The sequence below is a fragment of the Sorex araneus genome, chromosome 1 (genome assembly GCF_027595985.1).
Source record: "Sorex araneus isolate mSorAra2 chromosome 1, mSorAra2.pri, whole genome shotgun sequence".
Classification (NCBI taxonomy): domain Eukaryota; kingdom Metazoa; phylum Chordata; class Mammalia; order Eulipotyphla; family Soricidae; genus Sorex; species Sorex araneus.
Genome location: NC_073302.1, coordinates 452,295,257 through 452,313,018, shown reverse-complemented (window position 1 = coordinate 452,313,018; position 17,762 = coordinate 452,295,257). Strand labels below are relative to the sequence as shown.

Below are 17,762 nucleotides of genomic sequence, written 5' to 3'. Positions count from 1 at the left end.
AGTTGCCTGAGGGGAAGGGTTGGCTACCTGGGCTAAAGGTGTTGTGAGGCCTCCTCACTGCAGCGGGACCTCCTGCCTCTGGCTGCACAGCCAGGCCCTCGGGGAGCTGGCAGTCCTAGAAAAGTGTGTCACAGACCTGCCAACTCACTCTTCATGAAACCAAATCACAGAATGTCAGGTGTGTGCGAGACAGCATTGGGAGGTGGGGCAGTGTGGGGGTGTCCATGAAACAGGCCCCAGGTATTAGGAATGTAGCACCGTTGGCTTTTTGGTTTGGTTTGGGGGGCCACCAGAACTATGCCTGTGGTGCTTGGGGGCAGGTGGAGCTGGGATGGGGTGTGGAACCTGTGTGTGCCCGTCCAGATCTCTCCCTGGCCTCCATGTTGGTGTTTCTAAGAGTCACGTAGGCATGGACACAGATGCCCTGCCCAGAACTGCCCCAGGGTGCAAGCTCCCTGGGTGACCTGTGCCCACCTCTGGCTAGGGTGCAGGGCAGGCAGGTCGCAGCCTACTAGGCGGGGCAGAGCCTCCAGATGTGGGCAACTGTAAACATCATCTAGATAATCTATAGCTCATAAGAGGATCTGTATCTTGTGGCGAGGAGCAGTTGGCAATTTTGTTATTCCTTTAGTCAGTGCTAGTGATTCTGGTTGGGTTCTTTGGGCCACGCCTGGAGGAATCAGGACCTCCCCACACAGAGCATGTGCTAGACCCTCGGAACCTCTCTTCTCACTTCAGGGTATGCTAGACCATCGTTACTGAAAACAGCCATTTGATTTCTTTTGTTTTGGGTCATACCTGGCAAAGCCCAGGCATTACTCCTGGCTCTGCATTCAGGGGTCATTTGGCAGGTCTGGGGGACCGTCAAAGCTGGGATGGCCGCATGCAAGGCAAGCACCTGACCTGGTGCACTGTCTCTCTGGCCCAACCATTTTATTTCTTTACACACAGTATCTTTCTCTCTCTCTCTTCCCCCCTCCCCTCCTTTGGTGTTTCTGAAAGACCAGCTCTGGGTCTCACTCGTAGAGAGCAAGTGTGCTCCGAAGTCACAGCTGGCCCCTATGTATATAGTGATTTTCTTTTTTCCTGAACATTTTTGTTGAAGTAATCATTGCATTTTATAAGCTTCACGTTTGAATCATCATAATTCAATGAGTATAAGTACATTTTTCCATTTTAGAATGCCTCTAAAATACGGTGTTCTTAGTCACCCTGGAGGAAGTCAGTCTCCTGAATGGGGACCCCAGCTTCAGCAGAGAGAGGTCATGTTTGTCATTTTTCTCTCGCTGCTTCTGTCCATGCTTTTCACTTATTAGAATAATTCAGTATTTAGTGGTTAGTTGGTTAGTTGTACATATGCACAGAATTTGTCTAAGTGTATCACATGCGCTGAGTTTCATTGTGCACAACTTTTCTTAACAGGTCTCTATGCTCCCCATTAATATTATTTTAGTTTTGGGGCTTCACTCAGCAGTGCTTAGGGCTTACTCCTATTTCTGTGCTCAGGAATCTCTCCTGAGGGTTTGAGGGACTCTTTGGGATGCGGGGGAGTGAATCTGGGTCTGCCACATGCAAGGCAAACTCCCTACCTGCTGTGCTCTCTCCGGCCCCAAGTAAATTTTTTAACAAGAACGTGAAGAGGTGGGCTGCTCTTTAGGAGGCCCTCTTCATGAAGGGCTGCGCGCATGTGTCTGGAGGTTGTGCTTGGCTTTGGGGTCTCTTTCTTGGCCCTGCTGTTGCCATGTTGGCCTGCTTAGGACTCTGAGTGCTCTGGGCTTGGCCACGTCTAGTCTCCTGAGTAGTGGGGGGCCGTGCTTCTCAGCTTGCTTCCCTTTGGGGTCCTGACATTCAGCCCATGGCACTGTCCATCAGGCCTTCCTCCCCTGGGGCCGGGGATGAACCTGTGGTGTTGAGCTGTCGCCTGGCGTGGCCTGTATGACATCAGGGCAGCGCTGTTGCCCAGACGAGCAGTGAGTGTGTCCCTTTGCCCTGCACTGCTGCTGAGCGGGTGCTGGTAGACGACGGCTTGCTCAGCTGGCGTCTCGAGTGTCAGTGGATGCTGGTTGGAGCTGTGTGGCTGCCCGAGTGTGAGCCCTCTCTGGGACAGGCCCTCTGACTTCCCTGCAGAGAAGGAAGCGACACAGCTGCCCCCTGGTGCTCTGCTCATGCACTGCCCAGTCCAGCCCTCCTTGTGTGGAGTCATGTGTGGTGAGGAGGCTCCTTCCATAAGGCTCCCGACCCCCCCCCCAGGGCAGGATCTCTGCCTGCCCTGGTTCTGGGAGGCTGGAGGGAGCAGAGGTGTTTCTGAGGTGTTCTGGGGAGGGACTAGTGTATCAGATGCTGCAACACATGACGTCATTTTCACCTTGCAGAACTGTCTTAGCATAGGTGAAATCCAGATTGCTCTGGATTGTGTTTATGTGGGATTTAGGAAGGGGCAGCACTTTAGAACAGAAGGGACCCCCCCACATCCACACCTACCCAGGGAGAGTTGAGGGCCTTCATTTTTAGGGTATGGCCACAATATACCTAAAGGGGGAAAATACTTAAAATACTTGAATGCTGATAAGGCATTCCCAATCGAAAACGCTTGCATGGGGACTGGCCCCTAAAGGCACATCCTTGAGAAAGCACTAGGGCACTGGCATAGTCCTTTGATTGTGGAGGACACTGTCCCCAGTGCACGTGCCACTGAGATGGGATCTGAACCTGTCACCAGTCAAGTCCCTGTACTACTCTGGTGACATTTGCTTCATGCTTTGAATCTCCTTGGGAGTTTGCATTTGGTGGCATGCACCCTGATGCTTTTGAGAAGACTAGCTACCTGGCAGTGGCCTGTGTATCCTGGTGTCTCTGTCCCCCAAGTGCCTCTCCCCGTGCTGTTAGGCTGGGACCCTCCAACACAGTTGGATTCATTTCCCAAGTTGATGCACGCAAAGTTGGCCATTTGTAAGTGACCAGACGAGAGTTGTGGTCATCAGAGTTTGCTCCGAATCAGACAAGGTTCTAACAGATGACAGGCTGATGCTTTCCCAGGGCTGCTAAATTTCTAGCTTCTCTCCAGAAGTCAGACTCTGTCCTCGTCATCTGGGTGACTTTCTGGTACCTAACACTCAGTTCCTCTTGAATTAGCGTTTAGGGGTTTGCTTTCAATGTGCAGGATTACAAGACATTGATGGTTTGCATGTTTTTCTTTGCAGTTTTGGAAAATATGCCCCATGGAGCACATCTTGGCTCGTTTGGGGTCGGATTCCAGGCCTGTGTGTCGGCGCCTGGTGAGCCTCATCTTTGCCTCGTTCCTGCCTGTGAACCAGCCTGAGGAGGTGTGGTGTGAGCGCTGTGTCACGCTGCTGCAGATGAACCACGCAGCTGCCCGGAGGTTCTACCAGTATGCCCACGAGCACACCGCCTGCTCCAACATAGGTACCCACGTCGTCTGCATGCTATCGTGGTCAGACGTGTTCAGTTTGTACACAGGAGCACCACACTTTGGACTTTACGACACTTTTAAGGATCTTCCTTAAAATAATGCTTTTAGTTTTTGGGGGGTCATAATTAATTAACACAAAGATTCATTATTGTTTGAATGCTTTAGCAAAGCTGATTCATGTGATTCGCCGCTGCTTAAATGCCTGCATCCAGAAGGCACTGAGGGAGGAGTGCCCAGAGGACAGCGAGGAGAGAGAGAAGGAGAATGTGAGTATAAGTCACCCTGACCGCCATGAGCAGAGATGGGGCACTTCTGCTCTGCCACTGAGGAAGAGGCAAAGCGTCAGATTCGAGAGATCCTCTCAAGAATGGTTGGTTGCAGTAGGGAAATTGTGTTTTTCATATTTTTCTTTTCTTTTCTTTTTTTTCTTTTTGGGTCACACCCAGCGATGCTCGGGGGTCACTCCTGGCTCTGCACTCAGGAATTACTCCTGGCCGTGCTCAGGGGACCATATGGGATGCTGGGAATCGAACCCGGGTCGGCTGTGGGCAAGGCAAACGCCCTACCCGCTGTACTATCACTCCAGCCCCGTTTTTCATATATTTCTTATTATAAATAATTTTTTTTTGGTTTTGATTTCCCCCCCTTTATTTAAACGCATTGGTTTACAGAGTTGTTCATGATGCATTTGTCACAGGCATTCCTGTTCCAGCATCAGTTCCACCACTACTGTGTCCTTCCCTCCACCACTGTCCCTATTTTCCCAGCCACCCCTTAAGTCTGCCCCTCAGCAGCCTCAAATCATTTATTTTTATTGTTTGTTACCACTAAGTGGCTAATGTAATTATCAAAAAAAGACTTCAGTAACAGAAAATTTGTGAAAATTGTTATACCTCATCATGGGGACTTTTAAGTCCTTGTCTGAGGGTTTATTAGGCTGTTGTTAGTTGAGCCTTCTGTGTTAATGTGTTTGTTAATCAAGCTTAGTTGGCTTCTCCGTGACATTCCCATCCGATCTAATATGCAACTACTGGGATGTTAGTATTGTAGACCGTGGAGATATCACTCCAGAGAATCCAGAATATTTAACTGGGCAGTGAGTTGACGTGGAGACAGTGGTGGGATGTGGCTGTGACTTCTCAGGCTTCTGGAAGGAGGAGGGGAAGGTCATCCAAACATACACTCAGAGAAGGCCCAGAGTTCTCAGCCAAAAAAAAACAAAACAAAACAAAACCTGGTGTATCGAAAAATATCAGCAGTTTAGCATCTCTGTGGAACTCAGGCATGAGATGGTGGCGTCCAGCTGTTGGGGTGTAAGTGTAGCTGCCGGGGCTTGAGCAGGTGGGGACAGTCCCCAGGCTATCCTGGACATAAGTGGTGCCAGAGATCCAGCTGGGGTTGGCCAAGCAAAACAAGTGCCTTAGCCCCTGTACTGTCTCCAGTCCTTGCCTATATTTCCTTAGTAGTCATATATGTGTGAATATTGGTATTTTTAGAAGGTCACACATGTGTTGAAAGGAGTTACAGTCTACTTACTGCAGTTCATTTTGCAGTTAGGGTAAGACTGAATAGAGAGGGAAGGTTCTGACCAGGTAGCCTTCTGCTTCAGCTTGGCTTCACCATGGTTTCCTACCCGTTTGACTTGGCCCTTGTGTGGTACAGCTGGTTGAGCTCACGGTGTGAGGGGCTGTTGCTCTGAGATGTTTATTTCTAGCCACAACTGTAAGATCTCCTGGAAGTTACTGGGAGTGGAGTTTCCAGGGAAGGGTTTTACTTAGATCTGTTTTTCAGAGAGTAATTTATCAAAGATGATTATGAAGTGACTATTGAGCTGTTTCTTCAGAATTCATAGTGGCCAGGTAAATCCAGAACAGAATCTTTATGTCTTATATACTTAAATAGTCTCTCTATCTTAAAACATACTCCTCTGCTTATGTATGACTAAAGGAAGATTTGGGGTAGCTAATTGTTGTACCCAGCTAGTTCAGAAAACTGACCTTTCAAAGGAAGTGAGAAATGCAACTTAGTTGCTGAGACAAGCTAAGGAACCTGGACTGGTCTGTGCCTGCCACCTCCAATGTGAGCTTGCTCCCCACGACAGACTTGCTCATGCCCACACTGTGACCTTCAGCAGGCCTAGGTGACCACTCCTAGCAGGGTCACCTGTGTAAGCACTGCCTTTGCCTCGGTCCCAGTAAGGGTAAAATGCACAAGAGAGACAGAAGCATAGAAGGGTAAGAGGTTCTGAGCTCTAGGCAGTCTGCTGACTCGCAGGAGAGCTGGTGGCCTTCCTTCTGCTTGTTGTTTTGGTAGAATTTGAATTCCTCACTTGGGAGTTTCCCCCCCAGTTGGTGGGTGGGGGGCAGAGTTTTCAGGGAAGTAGCCTTGTTACGGATCAGCTGGAGATGATGACGTGATATGTGTACTCACTCTGGTCACACCAGGACACGGTGTCACGGAGTGTGGGGTGGACACTGAGGGCCTCTCTGGACCCCTCGCACGCTTGCGCTGGCAGCAGATAGCTTCTCACAGCCACCCCCATGGCTGGGCTCCTGTCGTCATGGGGTCCTTTCCTATCACTGCCCTTGGTCTCTGCAGTGACTGGCCTCACACGTGTATTTGGTGGTGGTGCTGTCCAGGAGCTGTCCACCTGCGGATCTTGCACATACGTGCTGGCCTCAGCGGCAGCACAGGGAACAAGATCTCCCTGTGCAGTTGGCAGCTCGGGAGCCAGACCCACAGCCTCAGGCTGCTGTCACTGACGTGTCCCCAGGCTCCTGTGAGCTCTTGGCCCCTTACGGATGTCTGATAAGCCCATGTCACAAAAGGGCGCTTGCGTTCTCTTCACATTTTCTTTTCTTGCACATTAGCCTTTTGGGGGGTCGTATTTTTGTTTGTTTTTGTTTCTTTAGTTTTTGGCCCACAGCTGATGGTGCTGACCCCTGCTCGTCTCAAGGATCACTTCTGGTGGAGACATATGGGGGGCAGGGATTGAACTTGGGTTACCTTTCTTGCTGGACTAGTTGTCTGGCCCCTGCTAGTTCCCAAAGATCCCTGTCCTGTGTTACCTCTGTGTGCTTTATGGTTTCAGAGTTCATATCGGGTCCTTTAATCCAGTTTGAAATCATTTTTGTCTGTGGGTCAGCGAGAAGTCCAGCTTCATTCTTTCACATGTGCTGTGCAGGTTTCCCAGCATCACTGTTGGAGAGCCAAGAATATTAATATCGGGAGGCATGCCCAGTGTTGCTCAGGGACCACTTCAGGTTTGGTGTTAATGGCTCTGCAGAAGGCCGGTGGCCAGTGACCTGAGATGTTTCCTGGTGTGCAGCGGGGGGTGGGGGGGTTGTAGCTGTAATTTAGTGGTGGTGACATGAAGGAAATTTGTTTCCTTTGCCCTCCCTTCCCCTGTTGGCTCACTTTGCTTTTATCTTCTATATTTTTACTTAGGCCTGGAATTCTGAGATGTGCCTTTTTTGTTTTCTTTGGGGGGACAGTGAGGTGCTTGAGGGTCACTCCTGGTATGCTTGGAGGGCCATGCAGTGCTGGGGTGAAGCTCGGGGCTCCTGCATGTAGGCTGTGCACTCTGGCTCCAGGATGTGCTTCTTTGTTTTCCTGCTCTCGGGTTTATTTGTATGAACAGCACAGGAGGACCCAGACTGGAGACAGCCCAGAGACCGCACCCGTCCTTCCACGCTCACACTGACAGGAGCCCCTTAGGGGGCCGTGGCGGGGGCCTGGGCACCTTTGGAAGCTTGAGCTGGTGCTGGAGCTGCAGCCGTCTGGGTCTTACTCTGGGGCTTGGCTTTAGCCTTCATTTGGACCTGGGCTTTAGCCTTGGTTGGATCCTTGGTTTCAACCGTGGTTTTTGGCCAGCAGAGCCTCCCCTTGGCAATGTGGGCACGAGCATTTTTCCCAAGCCTGGGGTGAGCAATATATGCAAGTCGACTGAGCTTGTGACTGTTCTTTGTGATCACGGGCCTGGCCTGCTTGGGCTTCACCAGGCCTTGATGGCCTCAGTACGGGAGCTCATGGCCTTAGCATTGTTGGCCTGCATCTTCCTCAGGCCCTTCTTGTGCTTCTTGGCAAAACGCATGTTCCTTAGGAATTTGGGGTCCACCCCTTTAAGAGACTCCTATTGCTCTGACCGAGGTTTCTTAATGCCATTTCTGTGCCACTTTCGAGACTGGTTGTGCGTGGTGTGGTTCTTGGACTTGGCCACGTCTGCTCCACGACGGCGGCTCCCCGAGCGCTGGAATGAAAGAGCTTTTTAACTTTTTTATTGAATCCCTGTGAGATAGACCCTTGCAAAGCTGTTGATGATTAGATTTCAGTCGTACACTATTCCAACACCCATCCCTCCACCAGTGTGCATTTCCCAGCAGCCCTGGTGTCCCCAGGCTCCCTCCCTTCACTCCCCACCTGCCCCACCCCTGCTGGCAGGGGCTTTACTGCGCTCTCTCTCTCTCTCTCTCCCCCCCCCTCCCCTCTCCCCTCTCTCCTCTCTCCTCTCTCCTCTCTCTTTCTCTCTCTCTCTCTCTCTCTCTCTCTCTCTCTCTCTCTCTCTCTCTCTCTCTCTCTCTTTCTCTCTCTCCCCCCCTCTCTCCCCTCTCCCCTCTCCCTCTCCTTCCCTCTCCCCTTCCTCCCCTTTTGGGCATTGTGGTTTGCAGTATGGATACTGAGAGGTTATCAGGAATATCCCTTTACCTACTTTAAGCCCTCAGATCTTGTCCAGCATGATCATCCCAGCTATTATCATACCACCCCTTCTCTATCTTATCCTCAGCCCCACTCACACCTGTGGTTGATTCCAGCCACTGACCAATCCTCCTAGCCCCTGTTTTCCCTGGCCATGGATATTAGTCTTCTAACCACAGTCCTCAGGTCAGGTTACTCTTCCTAACCCCAACAGGGTTCTGTTCTCATTGTTACTTTTGGATCATGACAGCATTTGTCTATGACCATGCTCTCAACTTATAGTTGAGTATTGTGGCGCTTTGGCCTGGCCCATTTCGATGCCAGGGTAGCTCACAGCTTGCCCTGGGTCCATTCCGTCCCTCGTTGGGACCCTGCTTTTGGGGTGCTAGGAACTAAAGGCAACTGAGTCGAGAAAGCAGATGCCCAGGAGTAAATATTATTGGAGTCAATCAACTCCCAAGTTACAGAGCATAATATTAACTGTCTTCCTGTGTCCATACAGAAAGGACATTGCTTTAAGGTAAACTAAGTTTCCTGTGGCAAGGCTGAAAGGACAAACCCCATGTTATCCTGCAGGTAGCCAGGCTGCCCTCATAAGAATTAGGTAGTGTAGGTTGAGATATGTGTCCAAAGCGCTGTGAGAGGGAAAATTAACTGGTGGCCACTGAACAGATGCGCTGCCTTGGAGGCCTTGCCCCCAGCCCCCGTTGTATCTGTGGGGAAGAGGCCCCATGTTGGTGCCAGTCCTGGGTTAGAGTTCTACTTCCAGCGTACTTCTAAAACCGTAGGAGTTCCCCTCTTGCCTAGGTGCTCATGTGGGCACCTCAGCCAAGGAGGGGTCTTCCAGCTCACTGCTTCCTGGAGGCTACCCAGCATGTGCTTTAAAGGCAAGGCTGCCACCTTAGGGGTTCCTCTGGTCTGATTCTTTGACAATAGAATGGTTTGTGTTTTAGGTTCTGGACAAGACACTCTCAGTAAGCGATGTCCCGTCCATGTCAGGGTTATTAGAAGTCATTGTGATTCTTTGGAAGAGTATTCACCGAAGTCTGGAGAACAATACAGAGGCGAAAGTCTACACCATCAACAAGTTTGCCTCTGTGCTCCCTGAGTACCTCAAAGTGTTTAAGGTAAGAAGTGTCAGCCCACCCCAGGTCAGGTGTGCTCACCCTGCAGGGTCCGCCTTGCCAGTTCTGGGCTCGGGCCCTGGTCTCTGTCTGGTGTCTTCCAGGGAAGAGCAGGGAGTGAGTTGGGTTTGGGAACCTCTGGGGCAGCAGGACGTCCTGGTGCGGCTCCTGTGTTGGGTGGCTCGCCGGGAGCACCTTTGCACCTCCGCACGGCTGTGTGTGTCCTGCACCGTGGCTTCTCTGGGTCACTGTACATCTGCAAGATGTCCCTATTTCAAAAGCAAGTAAAAATTAGACCGGTAGCTGTAAATGTGACTTGGGGGTGTTGCGTAGACTACACAGATCCTTTCACCCTGGTGGTGCTCGGATCCAACTGGGTTGGCAGCGTGCAAACCAAGCGCCTTGACCCCTCTCTCTTAAGCCAAAATATGAGACTTCAAGTCTGGGATCACCCTTCTCTTAGTAAACGTTACTCCTGGTGACTGGACAAAGCTGTCTCCAGGACCTCTTAGCTTCTCTAAGCTGTTGGGTGTCTTTGTTTCAGTCTGTCTCAGAAATGCAGGTGTGGTTGTGTGTGAAGGTAAGTAACACCCAGGTGACTGTGCACATAGGCAGAATCAGTGACATTCGCTCAGAGAGCTCAGACAAGTGGGAGGCTGCCAGGCTCTGTTGAGGCTACTCTGCGCCCTCTGGCTCGAAGCTGACTGGGAATCTGGGAGGCAGTGAGGCGAATGAGCAGGAGAGCGGCCCACCCTCAGTGACTCAGTTTGCCAAGTAACAGGCAGTCTGGGAACCACTCAACCCGTTTGCTCTGCAACATCAGGAAAGATCTTTTCTTCACTGGGAGTTAGTGGTGAGGGTGGGCGGTCCTAGCAGTAGCCGTGCATTTTGGTTGGTCCCATCCAGGCCGTAGGGACCTGTGGTGTTTCCACACAGCCACCTCAGGCCTTGTTCTCATCTCCTGTGCCCTAGGAGGACCGCTGCCAGATCCCGCTGCTCATGCTCATGTCCTTCCTGCCCGCCGCTGCTGTGCCTACGTTCAGGTACTGACCTACCCCCGTGAGGTCGGCCGTGTGCTTGTTATCACCCTGATATCCTGCCCAGGCGGCATCAGCTTCTGCTGAAGCAGTTCCTCCACTTTTGGCGGCAGCGGGTCTGAGCTGCTGTGCGGCAGGAGTGCCCGGGGGAGTGGACACCACAGTCCGTGCTCAGCCTGGCCTGAGGAGACCAGAGCTGCTGCTGTGTTTCTGGGGGCCACTGGCCATGCTGGCTCTGAGTGCATGAACCTGTGGGGAGGTGATGCTGGGCCAGGTCAGCTTGGACAATTGTTCAGTGCAGATCAGGCTGTTGGTGTTTGGGCCACTCAGCTGTGCTCAGGGAACCCTTGGCAGAGCTCAGGGACCATATGCGGTGCTGGAGCTCAGACCCAGGTGGGTGCCATGCAAGTCGAGTGCTTTCCCCAGTTACCATCTCTCCGCCCTGTAATGGAAATCCATTTTACCTTTTTCTTCCTTTTTAAAATGTAGCTACTAGGAGAATTTAAATGATACAGCTGCTTATTTGTGTGTGCTTTTTATGGGACATTGGTGTGATTATCTCAGTATAGAAGTGAATGTTCTGTACCATGCAAAAGTGGGTTCCCCCAAATAGGCATCTGCTCTAGAGAATCAGACGAGACAGTGTGTAGGGGAGAGCGCAGCCCCGTGCCGTGCCTTATGGCCGAGACACTCTTCCAGGTGGTAACTGGCAGAGCTCCTTGGTTCCTGCAGTGGGGAGTGGTCGGCAGTGCTCGGGATCATTTCCCTCCCCTGCTGGGGGCCTTTAGTGGGACTCATCTCCGACTCTTCCAGCTGTGGCGTCATCTCCACACTGAGAACCCAGGAGGAGGGCACAGCCGACAGGAGCCACTGCGCGCTCTTGGATTGTCTGTGCTCCTGGGGGCACATCGGGCACGTGCTGGAGCTCCTGTGCGACTGGCTGCCCCAGGAGCCGTCCCCCAGCAAGGTGGGCCCTGCATCTCAGGCTCTCGGAACGGGGGGTGCTGCCCGCACCTGTCCTCCTCACACCTGCTTGTCTCTCGCTCCTTCAGAGCAGCTCGGCTTCTAAACGGAAAGTGCAAGTGCATGACCCGCACCCGGCCAAGCCAGAGCTGGCCTTGGTGTACATCGAGTACCTGCTCACCCACCCCAAGAACCGGGAGTGCCTGCTCTCTGCTCCGCGGAAGAAACTCAACCAGCTTCTGAAAGCACTTGGCGCCTCGAAGGTAGCTTTGCAGTGATGTGCCACAGTGAAAGGCGAGGGACCCATATGGTGGCCGGGTGCTGGCCTGGGACGTGCTGGCACCTGCCTTCTCGGAGGTCCCTGCCGCTTGCTCCCTCCTCAGGCACTGGGACTGTTCATGGTTCACTGCTTTTCTCCTTACTGGTGCTCTGACGTCCCTCTAGGGCACATTTTGGGCCCATCTCTCTTCTGCTATGTTTAGTTGTGCCACGGGCTGACCCCGGATGCCCACAAGTTCCCAAACTTGGCCTAACACCCCCACTTTTCAGGAAAAAGGCATAGCAACCCCCAGAAATCTCCCTTCTTTAAATGAACACAGATTCGTTCCCGCTCCCCCAGTCGCACCCAAGCCTTTCCCCTTGCCTGGAGGGCTTCATGCCTGAGGACAGCATTGCCCATTTTGGGGATGCTCCCGGACCCCCAAGCTAGAGCACCCAGGGCCTCGAGGGTGGAGAAGGGGAGTGCAGGACCCATGTTTCTGCTGCTGGACAGAGGCCAGAGCTGGTGCTGGCCGCTCTGGGAACCATGGCTGTGTCCCCTAGGCTGTGCGGAGAAGCGCAGAAAGGTGGCACTGCCTACACTGCCGTGGGGACCCCTTTCCCCACCCCAGATCACCCCGCCCATACCCTTGCTCCCTGCTGTCCACTGGGAAGGAACCTGTACGCCCTCTTCCCTCTGTTGGCTGGTGACTGGATGCAGCTGCTTTCCATCCCATCTCTAGTCTGGCCTCTAGGGGGCGTCGTGGGAGAGGACACTGACTGCCCTGTGGGGACGTTTCAGAGCTTTCCCTTGGCAGGTGGACCTGGAATCCATTCTGCAGTCGCCCTCGGGAAGGCCTCATCACTTCAGCGAGGTGGCAGCCCTGCGCGCCTTTGGCCTGCACTGCCGGCTGAGCATCCACCTCCAGCACAAGGTGCGCTGCGGGGCGTGGGCTCCCTCCTGTGTGCTCGGAGCCAGCACTCACTCCCCTCTCCTCTCGTTGGACAGTTCTCCTCGGAAGGCAAAGTCTACTTGTCTGTGTTGGAAGACACTGGGTTTTGGCTAGAAAGCAAAGTCTTATCTTTTATCCAAGATCAAGAGGAAGAGTATCTGAAGCTTCACAGGGTCGTTTATCAGCAAGTCATCCAGGTTAGACTCTTCAGATGTAGAAACAACAAAACCTTTCTCTTTCCAACTGTGCAATATGCAGATTTCCTTCCATTCTCAGATTGTGACTTTAGACACTACTGTTGCTCTTCTTAAATGCCCATGTTGACACGTGCACGTGTGCTGTGTTCTGTTTGTGGCGTCATATGAAACGTGCTTTGAAGTGTCTTATGGAAACAAAGAAGAATCCATGTGCTTTCATGGGAATTCCTTTGTGAAATTATTTATTTATTTTTCCTTTTGTGGGTCATACCTGGCCACCAGGAGTAACACATTACGCCTGGCAGTGCTGAGGGACCTTACGGCATGCGGGGATTGAACCCAGGTCAGCCGCATGCAAGGCAAACACCCTGACCACTGTACGATTGCTCTGGCCCCAAAACATCTTTGTCAGTATTTACTTGTGAGGAAACTAGGTGATAGGCACTTTCCCAGGCCAACCTCTTGACTTCTGTTGGTGACACCATCTCCTTTGTGTCTTACAGACCTACCTGTCAGTGTGTAAGGATGTGGTGATGGTCGGCCTTGGGGACTGCAAGTTTCAGACACAGCTTTTACAGTGGAGTCTGGGGATCATGCAAGCAGGTACACCTCCTTCGGCAATCCACTGTCAAAACCAGCCACCTCTTTCCTGTTTAGTGGGTCAGGACTGCTTTGTTTGGGGGCCACTCCTGGTGATGATCAGGGACTGTGTGATGCCAGGGCTCAGACTTGGTTTTTTATCAGGGGAGGGGAAGTATACCCCTCTCTGCTCAGGGCTTGGGGAAACCATATGTGGTGCCAGGAATAGAGTCGGGATTGGCTGAGGACAAGACAAGTGCCTTACCCACTGTAAGTTAGTCCCTGGGACTAAGTGACACATATGAAATGCAAACTAGCTTGTGCAGACACTAATCACTGAGCTGACGTAGCTAGAGGAATTTCTGGTTTGCTGCAGTAAGGCCTGGTCTGATGGTCCGACAGTAGCTAGAGCCGTCTGCTCCTGCGTGATGACCCTGCAGCAAGGTCCACTCAGGACTGTCCTGCCTCTGCAGTGGGCACAGGGCACATGTGTCGGGGCTAACTAATGCTGCTGCTGGCAAGTCACTGCGGCCCTAAGGGAAGGGTGAGAGTGGAACAGAGGTGATGAGCGCACAGTCCCCATGTGTTCCCAAGGGCATGGGAAGGGAAGTCAGGTCTCCATGCAGACAGAGCTGAGACTTCCCCCATGAAACACCATCCTCAGGGTGTCCAGTCCCACCACATCAAGTGGTGGCAGGAGGACTGATTGTGGCCACAACCCCTCCTGGGATAGTGGAGTCACTACTGAGAGCTTCTGCCAGTTGCTTCCATGCATCCAGGCATGTAGAACCCAGACCTGACTCATCAGGGACGGGAAGTTCAGTGCTTAAGTTCCCTGAAGCCCACAGTGGCTCACAGATGTTGAAATGATGCCCTTTCATAATCCAGAGTCAGCACCGCCAGCCTGCTATTAGTGCCCAGTCGACTGTTCCCCAGTGGAGGGCCTCATGGGCAGACAGACCTGCAGTATGAGTACGAGCGGATCTGTTCATTGTTTGTCCAAGACAGCTGCAGTGGAGGATGAGAGACTAAGTAGAACAAATATCACTACCTTCCTGGGCCCAGGACAGTGCTCAGGGCTTGAGGGAGCACCAAGTTCTGTCCCTGGCACCACAGGCTCCCGCAGGCACCGAGCTAGAAGTGACCCTTGAGCTCCCCCGGGGCTCACCTGGAGCCAGAAAAGAGAAGTTACTGGTTTAAATCCCAGCCTATGTTTTATTTGACCCTTTATATTTCTTTTTCTTCCAATTGATCTTTTAATTGTCTTAAATTGTTAATTCATTATTGGTTTGCAGTTAGTGATTAAAGCACTTGCCTAGTACATGGCTATTCTGGGTAGATCCCCAGCACCCTGTATGGCCCTCGGGTACCGTCAGGAGTGACTCCTGAGCATCACTGAGTGTGACCTCCTACACCCAGTTATTTTTTTAAACTTCATCAATTTAAATTCATTTTCCTCAAAGGACAAAATGTGTTTTTAATATTATAAATTTTACTTTTCTGAGGAGCTAACCAGAATTTTAGGTCCCTGAGTAGCTATGGCTAATTCCATGATTTAGAAGTGTCTGACTTTTTCCTCCTTACTAGAAGTATCTATCTTAAGGGTCAAGAGATAGTACCACACTGAGGGTTCAGTTCCAAGTTCCCCGTGATCCCCAAAACTGCTGGCAGTTCTGCACCCTCTGGCCCTTGTATTGTATGAAACGCAAAGGCAAAGCGAGATTGATGGAGACTCAAGCAGGTTTCGGGCTGACCCACTGTAACTGTAAGAGTGAGCCCTGTCTTACATGGCCCCCTAGAGGGCAAAGTGGTCCAGGGTCACCTCCATCTGCTTATCTAAGTCACGGACTGCTTCGGCTCCCTAAGCCAGCCCTGGGGTGCTTGTCTGGACACAGCCTGTGGGCTCCAAGCACACCTGTTCTCAGCATACCGACTCCTCTGGGCTCACTCCCTCCGTGCTGTCCACCAGTACCAGCTGTGCCGTTTCCTTTTGCCTTCTTAGGTCATCATCCAGAGCATCTCTCAAGTTTGTTAAATATTCTTTCTCTGTATTTGTTTTGGGGCCACACCCAGCAGTGCTCAGGGCTTATTCTTTGCTCAGCACTCAGCCTTGGGTGACTGTGTGGGGGTTTCAGGAATTGGACTCAGGTCAGATGTGGGCAAGGTGATACCCACCCACTGTACTATCTCTCTCTGGTCTCTCCCCCCTTTTTCTTGGTGAAGTAAATAGTTTCCTTTAGGACATTTGAGAGTAAAGAGGGCCCCCTTGGAGGGAGAAATCACACTCCCCGTGCATCTCCCACGCAGGTCCCCGAGTGAGGAGGGAGTGCCGTCCATCTTTGTGGGTGGGCTCTGCGGCCATCTCTTTCCTTAGCAGGAGTTAGATTCGGGCCCAACCTAGCTTCTTGCTTCTGCCTCAAGCAGAGCTCGTTGTGTTACTGACTTCTGGGGGTTGAGTTGGTTTGGGCCTCCCTCCAGGCATGTTTCTTGTAAAGAGTCACAGGATCCCCACGTGAGGTCAAAGCGGGAATAGGTAATGCCACGGAAGGAGAAACAGCATCTCTTTCCCTAGGAAATGTTTCCTCTGCTCTCGGTGCCTCATGCAGCATTGCTTTTCCCACCTGGGAAGACCTGTGCATGCAGACCTGAGGGCCAGAGTGGGACTCGGGCAACTCTGGGAAGCTTCCTGCGGTCCAGACCACAGGCTGTTTGTACAGCTTGACTTGCAGGCGAGACTGGATGAAAGTGAGCCAGGCATCCCAGGACCCTGGGTCATAGCAGCACTAGGCCCAAAGATGAGAGCGTCACGGTGAGGAGGCCCCGTGAGCAGGCTTGGGTATCGGCAGATCCAAGCTTCTCCGAGCTTAGTTGCAGGGCATCCCATTCAGTTTATTGTTGGCACAGGTAGTAGAGCGGGTGACTTGTGACCCGGGTCTCTGGGAGCTGGACCAGAGTTAGTGCCAAGTCACACCCCATTTCTATCTCTGAAGGAACCAAAGTTTAGCATTTATTTGTATTGAAATTTAGATTACTCTGATTGAACTAGTTTTGACTGACCAGTAATCATCTAAGTTTCTATAATATGTGTTAAGTGGGAAACTTGTAATACCTAATTATATGATTTAATGATTTCTTGATGTTTCTTCTAGTGAAGGGATTCTTTTATGTTACATTACTTCTGGGCATCCTGAAAGAGGTGACTGGATACTCCTTGATTCAAAAAACAGACTCAGATGAGCAGGTTGCAACACTGTTTGACATGGTCCAAAAAGTGTTCCAGAAGATGCTTGAATGTATGGCCCGCAGCTTCAAGAAGCAGCCAGAAGAAGGCCTGCGGGTACTGCCTCTTCACAGAGCGGGTGGTTAGGCTGGGATGGATGGTCACTGGTGGGCCAGGGGCCTGAGGGAATGGGCGGGCTTTGGGCTCAGGTGAGGGCATAATGGTTCAGTCCAAAGCTCCCTTATCACATCAGGTCTTACTTTCTTAATGAATGTGAGCTTCTGAGTTTGATAACAGCTGAAAGTGCTCACGTGGGCATTTTTTGATGGCCTTCAGTTCTCTCTGTTGTTGCCTGAGGTAATGGGAGGTTGTCAAGTTTTCTAACCCAGTTATTACTTCAATTCATTGGAAACACTTCTGATTTTGATACTATTTCCAGTCACTATGGTCTGTATATGATTTGTACCAAAATCTTTTATTTTCACACTCAGTCTTCAAGTGGCCAACTACCTTTGTTAGAATATATGGCTCATGACCGACGCCACCTTTCAGTGTCACTCATGGTTTTCCATTCTTTGTTTTTACGTAGCTGATTATGCTGTCAGTTGGGAATTTGATCTGGGGTTTTTGATTTTTTTTTTTTTTGCTTTTGTGTAGGAATGTCATGAAGGGACTCCCCAGGGGGTCTCACACTCTCTGGCCTCCTTCATCCCTGGTGCTCAGAGTCCCAGAATTGAGCCACAACAGGGAAGGAGTGGTGGCAGTGGTGGCACTAACGAGGCTGCTGTACTTTCTTGTAGCTCCTTTACTCTGTGCAGATCCCTCTTCACGAGTTCATCACCACAGTTCAGGCCTGGCACTTCGACACCCCCGTGCACCGGGGGGTGATGTCCACCCTGATCGCTGCATCTGTGGTGGAGATCACTCACCGACTGCGAAAGGTGAGTTCCTTACCTGAAAACTGGTTAGCCTGCCCCCAGGCATGTGCATGGCCTAGCCCATGTACTGTGTGGGAGCGAAGCCCAGTGAGTCCCCTGCATGTTTCGGTGAATCAGGGGTCTGTGTTTTATGTCGTCTTCTCTGCGGCTATCACTGGTGTAGGTTTCAGTCAGTCTAGTCCTCACCAGTCTGTCTTCAGGGATCTCCCTGTCTGGGTCCTGCACATGCCCTGAATCTGAAACAGCATTTCCCTCCTGCCCTGTCCCTCATCACAGATTCTATTTCTACGTGTGCTCGAAACTCCACATGTTAGTATTTAGCTATTTCAGTTACATGGTGATTGACTGATGCCCAAGTTAGTGCTGTG

At 51.6% G+C, this 17,762-nt stretch overlaps 1 protein-coding gene and 1 pseudogene across 2 annotated transcripts in view; one reads left to right on the top strand and one right to left on the bottom strand.

Moving 5' to 3' along the window:
* The window catches only part of NCAPG2 (non-SMC condensin II complex subunit G2), a 56,365-nt gene that overhangs the window by 29,513 nt on the left and 9,090 nt on the right, over positions 1 to 17,762 (top strand). For both annotated transcript variants that reach the window (XM_055133865.1, XM_055133858.1), the window contains 11 exons: positions 3,201 to 3,423; positions 3,596 to 3,696; positions 9,079 to 9,252; positions 10,222 to 10,292; positions 11,100 to 11,253; positions 11,339 to 11,512; positions 12,326 to 12,442; positions 12,517 to 12,657; positions 13,161 to 13,260; positions 16,386 to 16,573; positions 17,257 to 17,397. In XM_055133865.1, coding sequence (XP_054989840.1) covers positions 3,201 to 3,423; positions 3,596 to 3,696; positions 9,079 to 9,252; positions 10,222 to 10,292; positions 11,100 to 11,253; positions 11,339 to 11,512; positions 12,326 to 12,442; positions 12,517 to 12,657; positions 13,161 to 13,260; positions 16,386 to 16,573; positions 17,257 to 17,397 — 1,584 coding nt within the window. The remainder of the gene's footprint in view (positions 1 to 3,200; positions 3,424 to 3,595; positions 3,697 to 9,078; positions 9,253 to 10,221; positions 10,293 to 11,099; positions 11,254 to 11,338; positions 11,513 to 12,325; positions 12,443 to 12,516; positions 12,658 to 13,160; positions 13,261 to 16,385; positions 16,574 to 17,256; positions 17,398 to 17,762) is intronic.
* On the bottom strand, positions 6,833 to 8,858 carry LOC129400856 (60S ribosomal protein L29-like; annotated as a pseudogene).